At 51.8% G+C, this 18,954-nt stretch overlaps 2 protein-coding genes across 2 annotated transcripts; one reads left to right on the top strand and one right to left on the bottom strand.

The window, feature by feature from the left end:
• Positions 1–231: 231 nt before the first annotated feature.
• S100PBP (S100P binding protein) lies at positions 232–13,081 on the bottom strand. The gene is made up of 6 exons (XM_050983152.1): positions 13,033–13,081; positions 10,844–12,019; positions 10,558–10,655; positions 9,788–9,892; positions 3,183–3,346; positions 232–284 (listed from the first exon to the last, which is right to left on the bottom strand). The coding sequence occupies exons 2-6, from the start codon at positions 11,909–11,911 to the stop codon at positions 232–234; spliced, it is 1,488 nt and encodes a 495-aa protein (XP_050839109.1). The 5' UTR covers positions 11,912–12,019; positions 13,033–13,081.
• Positions 13,082–13,119: 38 nt separating this feature from the next.
• YARS1 (tyrosyl-tRNA synthetase 1) lies at positions 13,120–18,923 on the top strand. The gene is made up of 14 exons (XM_030233641.2): positions 13,120–13,244; positions 13,334–13,398; positions 13,764–13,910; positions 13,989–14,164; positions 15,275–15,404; positions 15,653–15,733; positions 16,009–16,101; positions 16,297–16,432; positions 16,606–16,691; positions 17,073–17,208; positions 17,507–17,601; positions 17,709–17,902; positions 18,014–18,155; positions 18,293–18,923. Exons 1-14 carry the CDS (start codon positions 13,229–13,231, stop codon positions 18,401–18,403), a joined length of 1,608 nt encoding a protein of 535 aa, XP_030089501.1. The 5' UTR covers positions 13,120–13,228; the 3' UTR covers positions 18,404–18,923.
• Positions 18,924–18,954: the final 31 nt, after the last annotated feature.

Raw genomic sequence — 18,954 nt, 5'->3', positions numbered from 1 at the left:
TCTTGTGTCCTTGTAATGCCTGAATTTAATTATTTTGCATTCACTTGTTTTGAGCAGCACACAAACCCTGAAACTGGGGGACTCTGTATTTCCCAGATCTAAAAATTTAACAGATCTACAAAATAAAATATTTTCTCAGTGTCTGGGTGGAGAAAACCAGGGAGGATTCTGGCTGCAGGACTAAAAAAACTTTACCATAAATAGCACCCCAGCCCTACCTAACAAAATTCTTCAGCCAAGTCTGTTATCTCCCAAGGAAGAAATAGCATTTGGAATGCACAGCCCTACAAAAGGAGATTTAGGACAGATGGTACAGCATGTGCAAAATGATAAGGGAGATGCTCTCTCCTAATCCTGGGGCAGACAGCCCTCAGAGAGCTGCTCCAGAGGAAATCCAGCCTGGTAATTTGGCAGGTTTGGGCCTTGTGTGGCTGTTTTAAAGGCACTTGTCCCTGGGAATTCAGACCATATCCCTTTTTTTCCCACAGTTGTTGCTCCCTAGGGACAGGTTTAAGCTATTTCTTTCCTGACAGAGATGTGATCACTCATTTGGTAGAGCAGAATGAAATTTAAAGTGTCAGTGTGGGGCAGAGTTCAATATTCACATGTGGCAGGAGGTGCCAGGGTTATTTTGATAACCCATAACTGAAGGCTTGGAGTGTAAGGAAATGTTATTTGTGAGGAGAAACAAATGTGGGCTGGCAGAATTCAGCTCAGACAGGGACTCCAAACCACTCAGTCCAAGTGATTCCCTCCAAGGAAATCTTCCAGCCACTCTGAATTGAAGTGAAGAGTAAATCCACACTTTAGGAAAAGGTTATAGGAGAATAAAGTTACTTAAAACGCTGCTGTTCTGAGGGTCATAAACACCAAAGCTTTAACTGCTGCCTGGGCACTAAATTCCACTGTAACCCACTAGAGTCAGCCACAGTGAGCTCAACCCTAAACCCATCTTTAGAACAGAGACCTCACTCCCATCAGCAGCTGCCAAAAGATCCTCCTGAGGTGTTTTACAGTCAATAAAGGCAAGAGAACGAGCAAAAATAAACCCGAGACACAGCGAGGGAAGTCATGCTGGGCCACAGCACAGCACACCCTCCAGACCACCCACGTCCCCCCACGTGTTTTTGCCCCGAGTGCTGATTTTGACTCATTGTTGGAAGCGGGAGCTGCGAAAGGGAGGTTTCAAGAAATACTAAAAAGCAGCACGTGGGAGTGGGCTGCTGTGCCAGGGATCCCAGAGAGGCCCGTGTCTGAAAGCAAAGCTGGCTCGGGATGAATCCCGTGGATTTCCAAGACCCAACTGAGCAGAGATTTGGGGCACAATAGGAGCAGGGAGCTGCAAACAAAACCCTTTGGCAGCACACCCAGGGCGCGTTTGGAGTGGAGCACCGCTCCCCTCCCTCCTTGCCAGCACTGTAATATTATGCCTACAAGTACAATTTAACCAATAGATTCCTCCCCCACGAGTTTAGCAAAAGAGGAGCCGCGGGAGGAAGTGTGGAGCAAACAATCCTGCACAGCGTGTCCTTCCAACTCACAACACAGCCCCAGCCACTTGTCACCCCCTCCCCCGGGCCACCAGGCACAGGCACAGGCTCCCGCTCCCAGGAAAAGCGGCACCACGAGGCATTTCTGAGTCCCTGCCACTTCCATAGCAAGCGAGGAGGAAACACCTACACGGAGGGAAGTGTTAGCACAATCTCAGCTGGTGATGGAGATGCCAAGGGAGAGGAACAGGCTGCTGGTGGCAGCGTTTGCCAAAGATGGGAGAGGTGACATCACTCCAAAGCCAATGTCACAGCTGCACATCCATTTTCCCCAGCAAAACACGGCACCTCGGCGAGGCCCGAGCTTGCCGAGGAGAGAGCTGAAGATGACACCATATGTTCCACCAAATGTAATTTCCCCCAGATTTGCAGCAAAAAAAGCTTCCTAACGATGTGTAATGAGCTATTACAGCCTCGTCTGGAAGCAGAGCTGACCAAATTCAATCAGCTTTTCCAGCTTTTGTTAAAAAGCTGCCCCATCAAGGCGCTTGTTATGCTAAAATATCTTCTGTTTGCTCCACAAATCTGGTGTCTGTTGAATTGTCTGGGGACCTCAGGCATTCCAGTGATGCTGTTCCCCCTCGGTGGGGCTGCAGCCCACACGTCTGGAGGAAAAAGGAGCTGGTTTCTCCCTCAGCCTCAATTTTGGTTAAGTAAGTTCCAAATGAAGAATCTTCATTATTAGTGACAGAGCCGGGGAAGGCACAGCTTGAATTTCAGATTCCCAGATGGAGGCAGCAAAGCTGGCAGCCAGAAAAATCTTCTTTTTCCTTGGAATTTGGACATGCTGGATGCAGAGCCATTGAGTGGCAATAATGACAGAGCCCCACGATGCCATTTGACACTTTGCAGCCTCTTTGTCCTTTGGAACTCACAAACCCCTCACCTTTAATGCCACCAAACTCTAAATAAAACCTATTTATACCATCCAGACCTATTCTGCACCTAAATGTCCTCCCAAACCAAAGGGAGAATTTTATCAGCTCCCACTTTTTCCCATTTGAGGATGTCATTTCTTCCTCCTTACAGGAAAAATCTGGTTCGTTTTTGAGAGGAAGGCAGGAAAAAACCCACACACAGTGGTTTCATTTCAGTCTCATTGTTTTCCAGCTGCAATGCATTGATGAACACTGTTAAATTTTTAATTGTGAGGCATTTCCTCAGAGCTCATGCAGGGCTCACACAAAGCCAGTTTTATTCCAGTTTTTATTGATATCACTGGGTTCTACTACAGCAAAAATCATCAGCAGGGCCCTTGGCTGCTCTCTAAGAGCAGACAGCAAAACTCTCTGTCCTTCCAAGGAGGCTTAACCCACAGTCCCTCCCTTCTCTCTCCACCATTCAGATGTGGATCACCTGCAGTGTCAGAGAAGGAAATCTGCAGCCCTAAATCCTTCCCAAAGGCACAGCTGCTTCATGGCAGTTTCACACTCCCAAAGAACACAAACCCGAGGGGATGGAGCCCCCATGGAGACACCATCAGCACCTTCCTGTGGCCAGGAACTGCTTGCTGAGAATTTCCATCCCTGGAAGTGTCCAAGGCTGGGCTGGACAGGGATTGGAGCAAGCTGGGAGAGTGGGAGGTGTCCCTGCCCTGACTGAGATGATCTCTGTGTTCCTCTGAACCCAAACCACGCTGGGATTCCATGGGCATCAGGTGAAATTGTCCCCAGACCACAGGCAAAGGATTCCTTTTCCAAAGAACTTCATTGGTGGGGTTCACTGGTTTAAAAGCACTGCTGACAACTCTCATGGCCTTCCAAGGGATTTCTCCTTCTCCCTCAATGCAAAGCTCTCTGTCAATAAAATTTACAGAGGTAAAAGTCACCTGTGAGGCTCTGGTGGCACCAAGGACCTGACAGTGGCCATGCCTCAGCCCCAAAGTGCTGTCCATGGGTTCCATCCTGCCTGCATTCTGTGATCTCTGGGGTTTTGTGCAGCCAGGCTCTGCTCCAAGCCTCACTGCTGATCCTTTGGACAAATGACTTCCATTCTCCCTGCCTCAGTCACTGCACATTCAGGGCAGGGAGAAACTTTGCCTCTTTTCCAAAGTTCTGTCCCATTCTGGGTGCCACAGAATAAAATTTATGAACCACAACGTTAAAAAACTTCAGTACTGAGCTGAAATTTTGATTTCTTTAAGATCACATGGGCCAAAAGCATCTCCAAAAATAGTCAGATTGCCATGATAAAAATATGAGATGATTTGCTGCCTGAATAAACTTCATTTGCTCTCCAAAATTCCACTTATAAATACCTAAAGGAGTCACAAGGCCCTGCTGGCACCCCTGGGAAGAACATTGGGAAGATCAACCCATCCACCTCCAACTCATTTGGAGTTGCTCAGTAGCACAGGAAAGAAGAAAATGACAACAAAAAGCTGCAAAATATTTATAAACTCAAGTGCAAATCTCCTGAAATGCTTTTGCAGAAGGAGTTACAAATGAAACTTCAAAGCACTGAAAACCAGACCAATTAACACCTCTAAATGCAGAACAAGAACCAGCACAGCCCCTCAGCAGCAAAATTCAGAGGGGTTGCACTGGAAGTGCTCAGGAATTCTCTGGAAATTGTGGTTTGGCCAAGTTCTTGCTCACCCACTGGGATGGGTTGGAATTTGGGGAGTTTCTGTAAAAAAAAGTCAGTCAAAAAATTAAAACAAACCCGAGAGGAGCATTTGGGTGAGGCTGGAGCAGCAGCAGCTCTGCAAAGAAATCTCCATTTCCTTGGTGCTGGCAGCTGGTACCTGATTTTCTTGGTAGGAGCTTTTCAAAGTGAAACCACATCCTCAGAAGGCACCTTGAGAAGTGAGAACATCAAAGTTCCTTTCAGGAATCCTGCCCGGTGCTTCATCCCCTTCTTTGCAAAGCTCCTTCTCCCTGGCCCACCACAAAGGCTGAAGGTTCAACTTCAAACAAAAAGGAAATTTTCCTCACAAAGTGCTGCACCCACCTTAAATCCTCTCATTTGCACGTCCTGAAATAGCAAGACAAAGCCCCACCAGCTTGAGGCAGCCTCAGAAAAGCAAGATTAAAACCCAAACTACTTCAAGGGACTTGGTTATCTGCAGGCCTCAGAGTGCTACAAAGCTTTGCCCCATCTGTGCTTTGAAAAAGAACCAACTTTGCTGCCTTATTTTGATCTTGTTTATGCACAGGGACGAGCCTAACTCAGGAAATCACATTTCTGAACTGCAAATCCATCTGGTTTTCAAAGCAAAATCCAACCATGGGGGTCACTCCTGCAAAACCACTGTCCAGATATCTGGTTTGGAGCAGGAGCAGCTGCCTGCCACTGGGCTGTCACCTCTGTCACAGCACAGTTTGATTTTCACTGCTCAACAAGAACAGGCAGTGACCAGAAGGGCTCCAACCAAAGCAGCTTGGCCTGGATTCCACTCAGAGCTCAGGGAAAGGCCAATTCCCTGGAATTCTGCCCTTCCCAGGGGCTCTCAGCACAGCACTGAGTGCAAACTCCACGATTTTCCATCCTGCAGCCATGTGATGGATGTGAATCACAGCTCCTCTCCCCAGCAATCATCAACTGCAGGATCAGCTCCTTCTTACCCAAAGGAACAACTCCTTGCCAAAAATTGATACTTCTAGAAGGGATTTTTAGAAGTTTTTCTTGAGAAATCCAAGGGTGGTGTGGGAGGAAGGGAGGTTCTCCAAGGCAAACTCTCACTGTACACAGCAGTTCCCATTGTCTGCAGTAAGTGTAGAAGAAATCACAACTTTATTTTACAGATTTTGAGCCTTCCTACATCTCAGTTCCCTCCCTTGGCCTTCTGAGTCAGAGGTGAAACAGGTCATAAAAACAGAGGGAACATTTCCTGCTGCCAGGGGTGCACTTTTCACCCCTGAGGAGAGACAAGGACTTGGACAAACTTGCACCCTGAGTCACTCCAGGAAAAGATTAGAGCTCCTCTCCAACAGGGGAAGTCCCAGGGGCAGGTTAATCCCACCAAATATTTGGAGGAATTTATCCCAGTGCCTCAGCATCCAGCCCAGGGCTCAGAGGCCTTTTGGCCTGAGGAAAGGGGGCTGGAGAAACTCAGCAGTCATGGGACAGTGCTTAAAACCTTTGGGCTTCTTCCTCCTTGGGCACATCCTCATTCCTTCCACAGCAGTCAAGACCAAACTAAACATTTGGGATGAGGTTTTCAGGCAAGTTCCACTCACTTAGGAACCAGGAGCTCTGATTATTTCAGCTCTGATTATTTCAGCTTTGCCATTAGAAAAGCCCCTGGACCAGGAGTTTGTCACTCTGAAACCAGGGAACTTCTTCTTCCGCTCACCATAAACTTAGAAATTCACTTTATCAATTCTTACTCCATCCCACACCTCTTGAAATTTAGGGTTTGGAGGTGGATTTCATTTGCTTTGAAGTGAAATCTCCCTCCTGAGCTCAGCCACTAAATGGAATTCTTCCTTTATGTCAGCACAGCCCCAGCCCTGCACCTTCCCTGCCCACTCTCCATCCAAGCAAAATTAATTTGGGCAGGTAAAAACTGCTTCAAGATTAAGTTTTTTTCCTTCCCTTCAGCCAGCTCAGCATCAATCAAGAGACCAGAGTCTTTCAAGGCAGAGTCTGCTAGCAAAGAGTTCATTTGTGTTGCACAGATTTGTTTCTCCATCTGTTCCCTGACACTGCTCTCCCTTTCCATCACCTTAAACACACTGTCTGGTTTTTTTAAGATATTGATCTTTGTTATTACAGTAAAACCAGATGGTTTTGTGCCTCTTTATAAGGTATTTCCTCCTCCATTCCCTTTGATTCCAGGGAGATCCAAGGAAATAATTTATCAGGTTTCTGCCAGGTTGTGAGAAAGTCTGATAAAATTTCTAAAAACATCAAAAACCTCTAGCAAGCCTCAAGGAGAGCTCCTGATGGAGTCCTGGTTGGGAAAAAAAAAAGGATGGAAGTCAGACAGGAGCCAGCTCAGCTTCCCAGAGGTGCCTGGAGCAGTGGAAAGTTCCCTGCTCATGGCAGGGGGTGGAACAGGATCATCTCTAAGGTCCCTTCCAAGCCAAGCCATTCTGTGATTCTGCTCCAACTAAGAGTTTGAGGAGCCTCATTATTTGTCTAGCTGATCCAGCCCCAGAATTGCCAAGGAGGATCTCATCAGGAAGGAAATAATTCCATTTACTGCTGGATAAAGGGCAATAACAAAGTGCAAACACTGACAAATGGTCAGCCGGCAGAAATCTTGTGTGGTCAATTATCAGCCCCCCATTGCCAAGCAGATGCTCAAATCACAGCTCATTTTTACATCTGCTCCAGCACAGCCCCAGCAGCATTTAAATTCTTAGGGGAAGCTGCAAATAAATGAATATATTAGGATTTAACAGCATCTAGAATGAGAGGAAGCACAAGTCGAGCCATGGGGTTCTCTCCCAGCACACTGGAGATGGCTCAATGTGAGAAGTTTATTCTGAATATAAAAGGATTTTTTTTCCAACTACTCACTGTGACTTTTAGCACTCAATCACCCAATACAAGAATATGTATGAGATATATGAAGATATAAAAGATATATATATGAAAAATGGATTTGATATATATGGAAGTTGTATTTAAATATATGAAAATTCTATTTCCTGCAAGTGCAAGACACTGTGCAGTTAAGGGAAAAGACAAAATCTCTCCTGTAGCCAGCTTGGAATTCCCTCAGACAGCACAGCAGCAAGAGCCAGGATCCAAGGAAGAGCAGACAGATTACGTAAAAGATGGGATAGCAAAGCAAACATTACCCTGAGACAAATGCCAGGAGATTTGCAACTCAAAACAGAGCTGAAGATTTGTAGCAGCAATATATTAGTTACTGCTTCCCAGAAGGAATTCCCTGGCTGCCTCCAAACCTGCTGCTTTTCCTTCATGAATTCCTTGGGATCCCTCAGCATTTCCTATGCAAAGGGCACTGCTGCAGGTGCAGGGCACAGCACACAGGGCACTGCCAGCCCAGCCAGGAGCTTTTCACCTGGCACAACCGGCACAGCCCCCGCTGCCCGTCGGGCTGGGTTCCAAGCCTACAGCTATTTGCAATAAGAAAGCTTTGCACTAATAAGAAAATCAAATTGTGTGCATCACAGACAATGTTCTTCCCCAGCAAAAGAGAGCTCGGTTTCACTTGTCAGCCTCGCTGGTTTCGAGCTCCTTGCCTGATTTTTTGTGACTCACAACATACGTCTTGCATTTTTAATTTGAAAGCAAGAGAAAACAGGCCATTTTAGCTTTCCCTGCCTGTCCCCTCTGCATTACTTATGCTGGATTCATCCTCTGGAAGCAGCCCTGTGGCGATGCAGCTGCTCCTGCTGCCTGCCTAAGTGCAGGCTCCACACACACAACTGTCAGCTCCTTGTGCCTCACAAGAAATGGCAATTATTGCACCCATGAACACTCTAAATAACCACAGGGAGCCGTGGCTGGAAGCTACCAGAATATTTTGGCTCTCAGAACATCCCAGCTTGATGCATCAGGTTTGAGCATTTCTATTTTTCAGGTTCTGTGCTGCTTTAGTGTGTGGGTCTGAGCTCCATATTATGGGATGGTGAGGTCTCTGCACAGAGCAGGGAGACAAAACAATTCCTGCTCCAGCTGGGGACCAAGGACAACTGATCCAAATCTCAGCCCAAGAGCACAAACAGCGTGGACTGAAGGGAGAAAAACAAGGATGGGACTTCATAACCTAAAGCTGGAATTGGACAATGAACTCCAAGATGCAAATGGAGCAGAACTGATAAAAGTGAGAGACGCTGTGCATTTTGTGACCATTTTGGTGCATTTTGGGTGCAGCCCTGGCTGGGCTCTGGTGCTGCCCAAGGTGCCAGTGAGGTCTTTTAGTAAATCCCTGCCTTATTCTTTAACTCCACCTAACCTCTGTTCTGGGTCAGCCTCCACAAGGCCATCAAGAGGGACAGAAGGCACCTGGAAACCCCCCTGGAGCAGAGCCAGAGGGGCTCCCAGCTCCTGCAGCTGCAGTCCAGAAGGTGTCAGAGCCCAAGAGCCCTCGGAGCTGACAGAGACACGAGAGTGGATGAAGGGATATTCTGTTAGCACCTAAGTTAGGTGTGAGGGGTGTTTTGTGCTCTGGAATCCAGGCGGGGTGCCGCGCTCTCCATCTCCCCCGCTGGTAGGAAGGGCAGACGCTCTCTGAGAACCGGGGCTGGATTGCAGCGCTGCTGGTGAGGCACCAGCAGGGGCGGTGCAAGGGCTAACTCCTGATGCTGCCACTTGGAAGGGTCAGGGATTTGAATCTCGTCTCTTCTTCCTCTCCCTCTTTATTTTTTAAATTTCTACTCATACCCGTTAAAATCTGGGGTGTACATTCTCCTGTGAGTGCTTCCCTAGAGTTGTCCCCTGGGATTAGTACTGAGAAACTGGGGAGAGCTTACCAAGGGGGAGTCATTGTTTTTAAAATCCAAACTTATTAGACTCTCAGAAAAGATTTGGCACCACCCCCGCCCCCCAGGAGCTGAAATCCAAACCTCTTTGAAATCCAAACACCTTCCTTTCCACACCCCCACAGTCGGTGGCTCTTGGATGACACCACTGAGCCAACACAGAGGAGGTGTCAAAAATAAACCCAGATCTCAGCACTTGAGCTCAATTCCTCCAGTCTGAATCTAAATCTCAGCACTTGAGCTCAATTCCCCCAGTCTGAGTCCAAATCTCAGCACTTGAGCTCAATTCCCCCAGTCTGAGTCCAAATCTCAGCACTTGAGCTCAATTCCCCCAGTCTGAGTCCAAATCTCAGCACTTGAGCTCAACATTCCCCCAGTGTGAGGTTTCAGGGGGGTGGTGGAGTCCCGGAGGTGGCACTCAGGGCTCTGGGCTGGTGATAAGGTGGGAATTCCCTGTTCTTGGAGGTGTTTTCCAGTGTTGATGATTCTGGGATAGTTGTGAACTGACAAGACCAAGTCAATCCCCAACAGATCAAGGCAGAGCTCAGCTCAGCTTTTCCCATGGAATACAAACCTGCTTTGGTAGCATCCTTGATTTTCCACACCAAACTCCCTTCACAACATTCCCCAGATATCTGTAAAACTCCTCTGAGCCAGCCCTGGAGCCAGGCTGATTCCTGTGCAGGAATTTTGTGCATGGCAGTGCACAAAAGTATCACAGGCACTTTTTATTCCCCTCTGAAACAAACACACTCCAAACAAAGAATTCAAGTCCAGCCAGGAGCTGAATTTTTCCCTCCCCACCAGCCTCATCCCCTCCCACCTGGGGGTTACCTGAGGTAATAGCCACACTTTTCCTCACTTGGATTGGCACAGCCTGGAGAGAAACGTCTCTTTTGCTCAGGCTGTGCTTCTGAAATGCAGGTCCGTTGTTTTGGCCTTGAAAATAATAAATTGTGTTAATTTTTTTTTTTTAGGTTATTTGTTAAATTAGGTTACAGTTCACAGAGAGGGCAAAGAGCCCTGCAGAACTATGGCAGATGTGACATTCTTGTAGCACTGTTCTGGGATTGAAAAAAATGAAAGTATTTATTTGAGTAAAGCTGCCAAAGACCAACCACGCCGAGAGCAAAGCAGCTGAGCCACCCAGCCGGTCACCGCCCTGCTGACCACAACGGGAACCCGCAGGGAGCTCTCAAAAGCAGGAAAAGCTCTTTTTTAACACAACAGCAACGCCCAGAATGAGGGGGGAAAGCCCCGATGTGCCGCTTCCAGGAGCGGGGAAGAGCAGGAGCAGCATCGCGACCCGCTCTGCTGCTGCCACCTGCCGGGAACGGCTCCGGGAGGAGCGGCCAGGGAGGCACAAACCTCCCCTCTCCTGCCTGCAGACCACGCGCCAAAACTGCCTCACCCACCTCCTTTCCCACTTCCCGATATTCTTTCCCCTCTTCCAGTATCTTACAAGGTGAAATATTTCTTGTTTCCCCACTATTTCAGTGCGACTTAATTTAAAAATAGAAATAAACCCAGCAACACACGGCCAACAAAGTGGTGGAGGAAACAGCTGGGATGGTTTTTAAAGTGCAGATTTCCAAAGAAATTACCTTTCTTCCTCCTCCTGTGGGACAGGAATTACTTTGCCACTTTTCTTTCCACTGGGTGGCTCTTCCTGCCCACTCTGGCCTACAGCTGTGTCCCTTGACTGGAAAGGGAAGGAAAAGGGGGATTAACATTAAAAAACTTTTCCATCTAAGCTTTGCCTATAGAGTTATATAAAAATCCACTTGAAAAACCTCCCCTGTACCAACGCAGCACTTGTGTGCACATGGACAAATCCAAAGGGATGGGATTAAAAACATTCAAGTTCCAAGAATGAAGATGTGAGTTTACTTTAGTGCTGCCTGGTGGCTGCTCAGCTCCTCTGGATTCCCCTTCAGCATCCTCTGGAGAGCCTGATTTCCTTGTCAAACAGCTCGTTGTTGCTTTGGGAAGTTCTTTTTTGGGTGGCAACAGAGATGCTGGACTCTCATCCCCTGTGCTCTGGCCACAGGGAAGGCTGGATGAGGGCAGGGATCTCCCCAGGCAATCCTGAGCCAGGCTTTCCTGGCCTTTAGGCATCACCCTTTCTGAGGATTTTTCAGGAAAGCAGCTCCCAGCAGCTGTGGAATATCCCAAGCAATCATCTATCATGGCATCCAAAGTTTCTCTTTCCAGGTTGTTTTCCTCCAGAGCCTCATCGGCGCAGGCGGCGGCGAACGGGCTCAGGCTCAGCAGCTCCTGCAGGTCAAGGTCCAGCTCCTGCTGCAGCCTCTGGGCCCCATCCAGAGCAGCAGTGCCACTCAAAAAGCCAGGATCACACCCAGAGCCGCCTGAGGGATGCTCCTGGGGCTCCTTTGCTTCCTGTGTGACCTCTGAGGGCGCCTCACTGAGCGACGTCCCCGCGGTGCAGCCGCTGCTCTGGGCCTGCTCGCTCCTCCCGCTCTCACTTTGGCTCAGGTGGCTTTCACCAGGGAGGTGCTGCTGCTGCTGCTGCTCAGCTTCCATGGAATCATCTGCCAAGATTTCCTGGATCTCTTCCTCGGTGTAATCAAAGGGAGAATTCCCTTTCTCGCTGCCTGACAGCTCCAGCAGGGAATCATCCAGCTCGCTGTCGTCGAAGCACCTGCTGATGTCCAGGGAAATGGCCACGTCGTCGTACTTGGCCACGGGAAAAGCTGCCCCCAGCTCATCCTGCCCACTCTCATCCAGGAAAAGGGAGCAGCCAGAGCCTGGGGAAGGGAGCAGAGGGTTCCCTGCTGGGTTTGGAGTGCTGCAGTCACGGCTCAGCACGCAGGCTTTCTTGGCTGACTGCAGGGCCTGCACCTGCACTGTGGAATCCGAGAGCCTCTTGGCCCTGGGGACTGGCTCCTGCCTCAATCCCTGACGGAGCCCAGGGGAAGGAGGGCAGCTCTCTGCCATGGCTCTGTGCCTCCCTGCAGCTCTGCTTCCAGCTCTAGAGGCTCATCTGCTGCTGCTGGCCTTTGATCAGCCCTTCCAGAGGAGGAATCAGCAGGAGTCAGCTCCAACCTGCCAGCAAAAGCAACGTGCTCAGTGAAAGGAGCTCAGCTGTATCCCAAAAATGCTGGGATTTAACAGGGAAGGCAAAACCACCACAATTTCATCTCTGCTCTTGACAGTTTTAGGTGCCAACCAATCCTTCATCCCTGCAATGGAAACCCCCTCAGGCTGTACCCTCTCCTCCCAGACTGCTGTCAGTCCCTCACAGCAGACCCCAGGAATCCCAAATCACAGCCTTAAACTGCAGAACACGCCTGAGGCATTAAATAAAACCTCCAAGTGTCTCAACCCCCACCTCCGCCCTTCAGAGATACAAATAAACACATTAAAAAAAAAAAATCTTTTTTTGGGTTGGGAAAAACTGAGCAAAGGAAGAGGAACCCCATCAGCGAATTAGTCATTGAGACACTCATACAAAATCCTTCATTTGGGGGTAGCCCTGGCTGGGCTCTTGTGCTGCCTAAGGTGGATCCATTGAGGCCTTTTAATAAATCCTTACTTTATTCTTTAATTTTGTCTAGCCTCTGGTTTAGGCCTTCACCCTCACAGAGAGGAATTTTCCCCAATATCCCATCTCCCCTGGCAGTGGGAGCCATTCTCTCTGTCCTGTCCCCTCAGGCCCTTGTCCCACATCCACCTTGGAGCCCCTTTAGGCACCAAACCCGCACTTGGCTCACCCTGGAGCCTTTCCCCGGGCAGATTAAAACCTCAGGAGGCGACACCGCCCCGCTCTCCCCTCACCGAGGGTTTGAAGCCAACACCGCCCCCGCCTCTCTCCGTCAGGGGCCCGCCCGTCCCTCAGCGGGCACCGCCCAACCGGCGCCTCAACGGCACCGCCCCAAGGCGGGGCCCAGCCCGCCCCGCCCCCGGCCCCTCCTCCCGGCCCACTCCAACATGGGGAGTGCCCCGAGCCCCGGAAAAAAAGGGGTAAAACCGCCCGAAATAAACGAGGGTCAATTAAATTTCGCTGAGGCAAAGCAGCGGCCGCGGCCCTGGCAGGGCCTGGCGGGAAAGGCGCTCACCAGCCGCCATCTTAACGGCGCCAAGGCCACGCCCACAGGAGCGCGAGACGCTCTCTGATTGGCGGAGCGCGGCCCCCTCGCCGCGCGAGGCGCTCTCTGATTGGAGGAGCGCGTCCCCCTTCCCTCCCTCTCGCTGCAGCGGCAGCTCGGCGCTCGGCAGGCCTCAGGCGCGGCAGTCGAGCGCCGAGCGGGGCTGATGCAACCCGGGGCAGGTCGGTGGGACCGGGCGGGGAACCGGGGAGGGGAACTGGGGGTACCGGGGGGTACCGGGACTCCGGTAACCGCGTGTCCTGCCCTACAGCCGCCGCCATGGAGCCCGCGCCCGGCCCGCAGGAGAAATATCAGCTCATCACGCGGAACCTGCAGGTACCGGGAGGCGGATGGGGCCGGGGCGGCGGCAGCGAGGCTGGGCCGGGGTCGGGGGGAGAAATTGGGGCTGGATCTGAGGGACGAGCGGGGCTCGGGGGGAGGAATCGGGGCTGGGCGGGTTGGTTGAGGCTGGCCCGGGGGCTGTTGAGGCAGGATGGGGTCCGGGTACTGGGGGGAATACGGCAGGATTGGGGTCGGAGAGGAGGAACGGGGCCGGATCGGGGAGGGCGGGATGGGGGGATCTGAGGCAGGGCAAGGCCCGGGACCCGGCGTGCGGGATGTGTCCCTGCGGGATGTGTCCCAGCGGGATGTGTCCCTGAGGGATGTGTCCCTGCAGCTCCGCGTGTTCTGTCCCCTGGCAGGAGGTGCTGGGCGAGGAGAAGCTCATGGCCATCCTGAAGGAGAGGGAGCTGAAGATCTACTGGGGCACCGCCACCACGGGCAAGCCGCACGTGGCCTATTTCGTGCCCATGTCCAAGATCGCCGATTTCCTGAAGGCTGGCTGCGAGGTGGGACACTGCCACCTGCTGGGTGGCACCTGCGGCGAGCAGTGACAACTCACCTGACCCCGCTGTCCCCTGTCCTAGGTGACAATCCTCTTTGCTGACCTCCACGCTTACCTGGACAACATGAAGGCTCCGTGGGAGCTGCTGGAGCTGCGGACCCGGTACTACGAGCACGTCATCAAAGCCATGCTGGAGAGCATCGGGGTGCCCCTGGAGAAGCTCAGATTTGTCCGGGGCACTGATTACCAGCTCAGCAAGTGAGTCCTGGGCAGCCAGGGGTGCCTTGGGAGGCTGAGCTAGAGCAGAGATGGATGGAGTTAAAGAAAAAAGTAGGGATTTTTTAGGAGTATCTAATATTGCATATATAATATATATATATATATAATATTATTATATATAATATGGTATTATCCCTAAAAGTAAGGATTTATTAGAAGTATCTAATATTGTGTATATATATATAAAAATTATTATATGTTATTATTATTAATTAATTATGTATTTTATATATGTATATATGTATCTAATGCTATTATATATAATACAGTATTATCCCTAAAAGTAGAGATTTATTAGAAATATCTAATATTATATATTTATATATATATGTGTGTGTGTGTCTAATAATATATAGTATTAATATCCAGAATTATCCCTGGAAGTAGGGATTTATTAGAAGTATCTAATATTTTATATCTATAAATATAGATATATGTAAAAATATATATGTATAAATGTTATATAGATAGATATAGGTATATGTAATATATAAATATAGAGGTAGCTAATACTGTTATATATAATATGGTATTATCCCCAAAAGTAGAGATTTATTAAAAAGCCTCTATGGATCCACCTTGGGCAGCACAAGAGCCCAGCCAGGGCTGCACCCAAAATCAACCAAAATGGTCACAAAATGGACACCTGGTCACGAGATCTCTCACTTTTATAATTTTTGGTCCATTTGCATATTTGGGCTAATTATCCAATTCCAGCTCCAGCCCATGAAGTCCCATCCTTCTCCAGCCCATGTTGTTTATGCTCTTGGGCCTGAGATTTGGGTCATTTGTCCTTGGTCCCCAGCTGGAGAAGGAATTATTTTGTCTCCCTGCTCTGTGCAGGTGGTGACAGTGGTGTGGCCAGGAGCAGAGCTGTCCCCATGCCCAGTGGTGACAGTGGTGTGGCCAGGAGCAGAGCTGTCCCCATGCCCAGTGGTGACAGTGGTGTGGCCAGGAGCAGCTGTGAGGGTTTTCCCCGTGCCCGGTGTGGCCAGGAGCAGCTGTGAGGGCTGTCCCCATGCCCAGTGTGGCCAGGAGCAGCTGTGAGGGCTGTCCCCTTGCCCCTGGTGACAGTGCTGTCCCCCACAGGGAGTACACCCTGGACGTGTACCGCCTCTCCTCCGTGGTGACGCAGCACGACGCCAAGAAGGCAGGGGCAGAGGTGGTCAAGCAGGTGGAGCACCCCTTGCTGAGTGGTTTGCTCTACCCAGGCCTGCAGGTGAGGCAGGGGTGGTGGCCAGGGAGGTGCTGGCACAGCCAGGGCCACGGGGGTGTTGGGGGCTGAGTGCCAAGGTCGTTGTTGTCCACCCCAATGTCACGGCTGGCGGTGGCGCAAAGGCTGGGCTGAGCACAGAGCAAACAGTCTGGAATGTTCCTGACTTTCCCTGGCTGGGAGTGGCCCAGGAGAGGCTGAGGGACAAGCCAGGACTGTTCTGGGTCCAACCTCGAGGCTCTGTCTCTCCACAGGCGTTGGATGAGGAATATCTCAAGGTGGACGCTCAGTTTGGAGGGGTGGATCAGAGGAAGATCTTCACCTTCGCAGAGAAGGTCAGGAGTGGGGGGATTTCTGCCAGACTGGGGCCTGAGGGAGGCCTTGGCCACTCCCCAGTCCATTGGGAGAAGTGTGTGGGATTTTGGTTGATGTCACAGCTCTCTGTGCTGCTCCTGTGCTCTGTGCAGCCACACATCCCTGGCTGTGACTCTGCCCTTCCTGGGTGCTGTTGCCCCAGATCCCAAAGTTACCTGGAGCCAGGAGCAAACAGGGATTGGGAATTAAAGCTGAATCAGCCTTGGGTCTGACTTGCCTCCTCGTGTTTTCCCAGTACCTCCCTTCCCTGGGCTATGCCAAGCGTGTCCATTTGATGAACCCCATGGTTCCTGGGCTGACTGGCAGCAAAATGAGCTCGTCAGAAGAGGTTGGTCCTGGATCTGGCTGTGCTCAGGGGGCTCTGGGGGGACAGCTTGGTGGCTGGGGGCTGAGAGGGATCCACCCCAGGGAAGGTGATCTCTCCCTCCCCACTCACACAGGGTTCTAAGAAGATGCAGCAACTCCAGCATGAGTTTCTTGGGTAAAAGCTTGGGTGAAGGGCTGAGGAAATCTCTTGCTGCAGGACTCCAAGATTGATCTTCTGGACCGCAAGGAGGACGTGAAGAAGAAGCTGAAGAAGGCTTTCTGTGAGCCAGGGAATGTGGAGAACAACGGTGTCCTCTCCTTCATCAAGCACGTCCTCTTTCCCCTCAAGTCAGGTGAGGGGCTCACCACACTGGGGTCTGGATAGGAGGAGGGGACAGGAGTGTGTCCCCTGAGACAAGGCTGTCCCTGAGTGCCACCTGCCCAGCCCCTGCTCTTGGGCAGGGTGGGGTGGGTGGTTTAGCTGGGCCTTGAGTTAATCTGAGCTTTAAAACCTGTTTTGTCCCAGAGTTTGTGGTCCTGCGAGAGGAAAAATGGGGAGGAAACAAAACCTACACGGCCTACGAGGCCCTGGAGAAGGACTTTGCTGAGCAGGTGAGTGCTGGGAGGGGCTGAACCTTGTGCCTGACATTCCTGGGAGCAGTCTGGGAGCACTGGGAGATGGAAATCTGCACTGGCAGGAGGTGTGCAGTGTGGCCTGGTAGTGTGGGATGCTCCCAGGCAGGAGAGTCTAGGGGAGAGAGGATGAGTGAAGGGTGTGAGGTCAGGACAGCACCACATCAGCCACAATCCTGCTGCAGAGCAGCAGTTCAACCCTCCCCAGCTGTTCCCAGCAGAGGCTGGAGGCACAAGTGTCCAGAAACTTCTGATGTCCAAGGGGAATCAGGTCAAGGGTTTGGGATTCATCTTCCCACCCTGTTTGATCTCCAGTTCCCACCCCTGGCCTCAGACAGGAACATCTTTGTCCTGACACAGGTTGTGCACCCTGGAGACCTGAAGAACTCTGTGGAAGTGGCCCTGAACAAACTGCTGGACCCCATCAGAGAGAAATTCAACTGCCCAGAGCTGAAGAAGCTGAGCAGTGCTGCGTATCCCACCCCATCTAAAGCCAGTAAGGAGGCCCTGGGAGCCTGGGGAAGTGGGGCCCTGGGAGCTCAGGGAAGTGGGCTGAGTGGAACAGCTCCCTCCAGGAGCTGAGGTCAGAGAAAAGTTTTGAAGCTCCAGACTCTAAAGCAGCCATGGAGAGCATTGGGAAAGGTGAGGAAAGCCAGCACAGGAGGGGCTCTGCTCTCTGGTGTAGGGACAAGGATGGAATTCCCTGCAGGGAATTCCCCTCAGGGCCTGCATTTGGGGCTGACCACCTGCCTGGGTTTGTGCTGAGTGTTGTGACCATTCCCTTCACCCTGCAGAGCCTGCAGACAAGGGCACCAAGAACTCAGAGCCAGAGGACGTGGTCCCATCCCGGCTGGACATCCGTGTGGGCAAAGTGATCAGTGTGGAAAAGGTATGGGGAGAGAGGAGGAGCCCTCCCATGTGGTGACATTTGGGGTGTGCCTGGAGGGACTGCCACCTTCTCTGCCACCCCATTCCCATCCCTGCTCCCCCTGGCAGCACCCAGATGCCGACAGCCTGTACGTGGAGAAGATCGACGTGGGCGAGGCCGAGCCCCGCACCGTGGTCAGTGGCCTGGTGCACTTTGTCCCCAAGGAGCAGCTGCAGGACAGGCTCGTGGTGCTGCTCTGCAACCTCAAACCCCAGAAGATGAGGGGGGTGGAGTCGCAGGGCATGGTGCTGTGTGCCTCCAGGTGAGGGACACGGGGGACAATGGGGCTGGACCACCCCTCCTGCCTCAGGGTGCTGAGGGGCAGCTGGGCAGCACCCTGGGGTGACTCTGGTGTCTCCACACCTCTCCTTAGTGTGGGGGAGCCCCGTCAAGTGGAGCCCCTGGACCCCCCAGCCGGGTGCTGTGCCGGGGAGCGCGTCTACGTGGAGGGCTACGAGGGTGGGGAGCCCGACGAGGAGCTCAAACCCAAGAAAAAGGTCTTTGAGAAGCTGCAGGTGAGCCCTGAGAGTGGCTGGAGTTCACACTGTCCCCACCTCTGGGTGACCCCAAATGGGCTGTTTGCCCCCTCGGTGTTACTGGGGAGGAGATGAACCTTCCCCGGGCTGATCCTGCTCCCTGTTGTGCTCCCCAGGCTGATTTCCGTGTCTCTGAGGATTGTGTCGCGCAGTGGAAGCAGAGAAACTTCCTGACCAAGCTGGGGACTGTCTCCTGTAAAAGCCTGAGGGGTGGCAGCATCAGCTAACAAGTGCCAGGGCTGCTCTGGTGCCTCCTGCCTGACTCCTGCAGCTCAGCCAGGCTCCTCCCAGTCATCTCCCCACCAGTGCTCGGCCCTGGGGGCTCTGGGTCTGAACTTGCAGCCTCTCACCCCAGAGCTGCCTCCAGCATCCCCCTGGGCCTCTGGGGACTGGAGGTGCCACCACACCCAAGGGACTCATGTGACTCATCCCCACCTTGGGGCCATGGCTGGCTCCCAGCCGTGCCACAGACTGGACTCCCTGCCCGCTGGGGTGGCACGTGTGGGTGCTGTGCTGAGGGCAGAAGGGAAAAGCTGCTTCTCCAACCTTGTGTTGCTGCTACCAGAGCTGGGGACAGCCCGGCAGGCCCCGGCCCCTGCTCCACCCCACGCTGTGGCACTGGTGCTGCTACAGGTGCTGGCAGCACCTGTGGGGCTGTCCTGAGCCCGTGGGGGGTGTGGGCCTTAAACACTGACTCGGGAACCATCTGTCTGTCATAAAACCCAATAAAATGTCGAGCTGACTGCACGTGGCTGTGCCCATCTGTCCAGGGGAGCTG

The sequence above is a fragment of the Serinus canaria genome, chromosome 23 (assembly GCF_022539315.1).
Source record: "Serinus canaria isolate serCan28SL12 chromosome 23, serCan2020, whole genome shotgun sequence".
Taxonomy (NCBI): Eukaryota; Metazoa; Chordata; class Aves; order Passeriformes; family Fringillidae; genus Serinus; species Serinus canaria.
The sequence above is the reverse complement of the archived record's forward strand: the minus strand, read 5'-3'. Positions and strand labels throughout refer to the sequence as shown.

Bases quoted from the DNA above. Each gene is read 5' to 3' on its own strand.
- S100PBP (XM_050983152.1), bottom strand. From the start codon at position 11,911: ATGGCAGAGAGCTGCCCTCCTTCCCCTGGGCTCCGTCAGGGATTGAGG. The intron at 9,893-10,557 runs GTAATTTCTTTG...ATTATTTTCAAG, and splicing joins CCACAGGAGGAGGAAGAAAG to GCCAAAACAACGGACCTGCA. The intron at 285-3,182 runs GTTTGGGTTCAG...CTCCTTTTGTAG, and splicing joins GCCCATGGAATCCCAGCGTG to GGCTGTGCATTCCAAATGCT.
- YARS1 (XM_030233641.2), top strand. The intron at 15,734-16,008 runs GTCAGGAGTGGG...GTGTTTTCCCAG, and splicing joins TCTTCACCTTCGCAGAGAAG to TACCTCCCTTCCCTGGGCTA. The intron at 18,156-18,292 runs GTGAGCCCTGAG...TGTGCTCCCCAG, and splicing joins AGGTCTTTGAGAAGCTGCAG to GCTGATTTCCGTGTCTCTGA.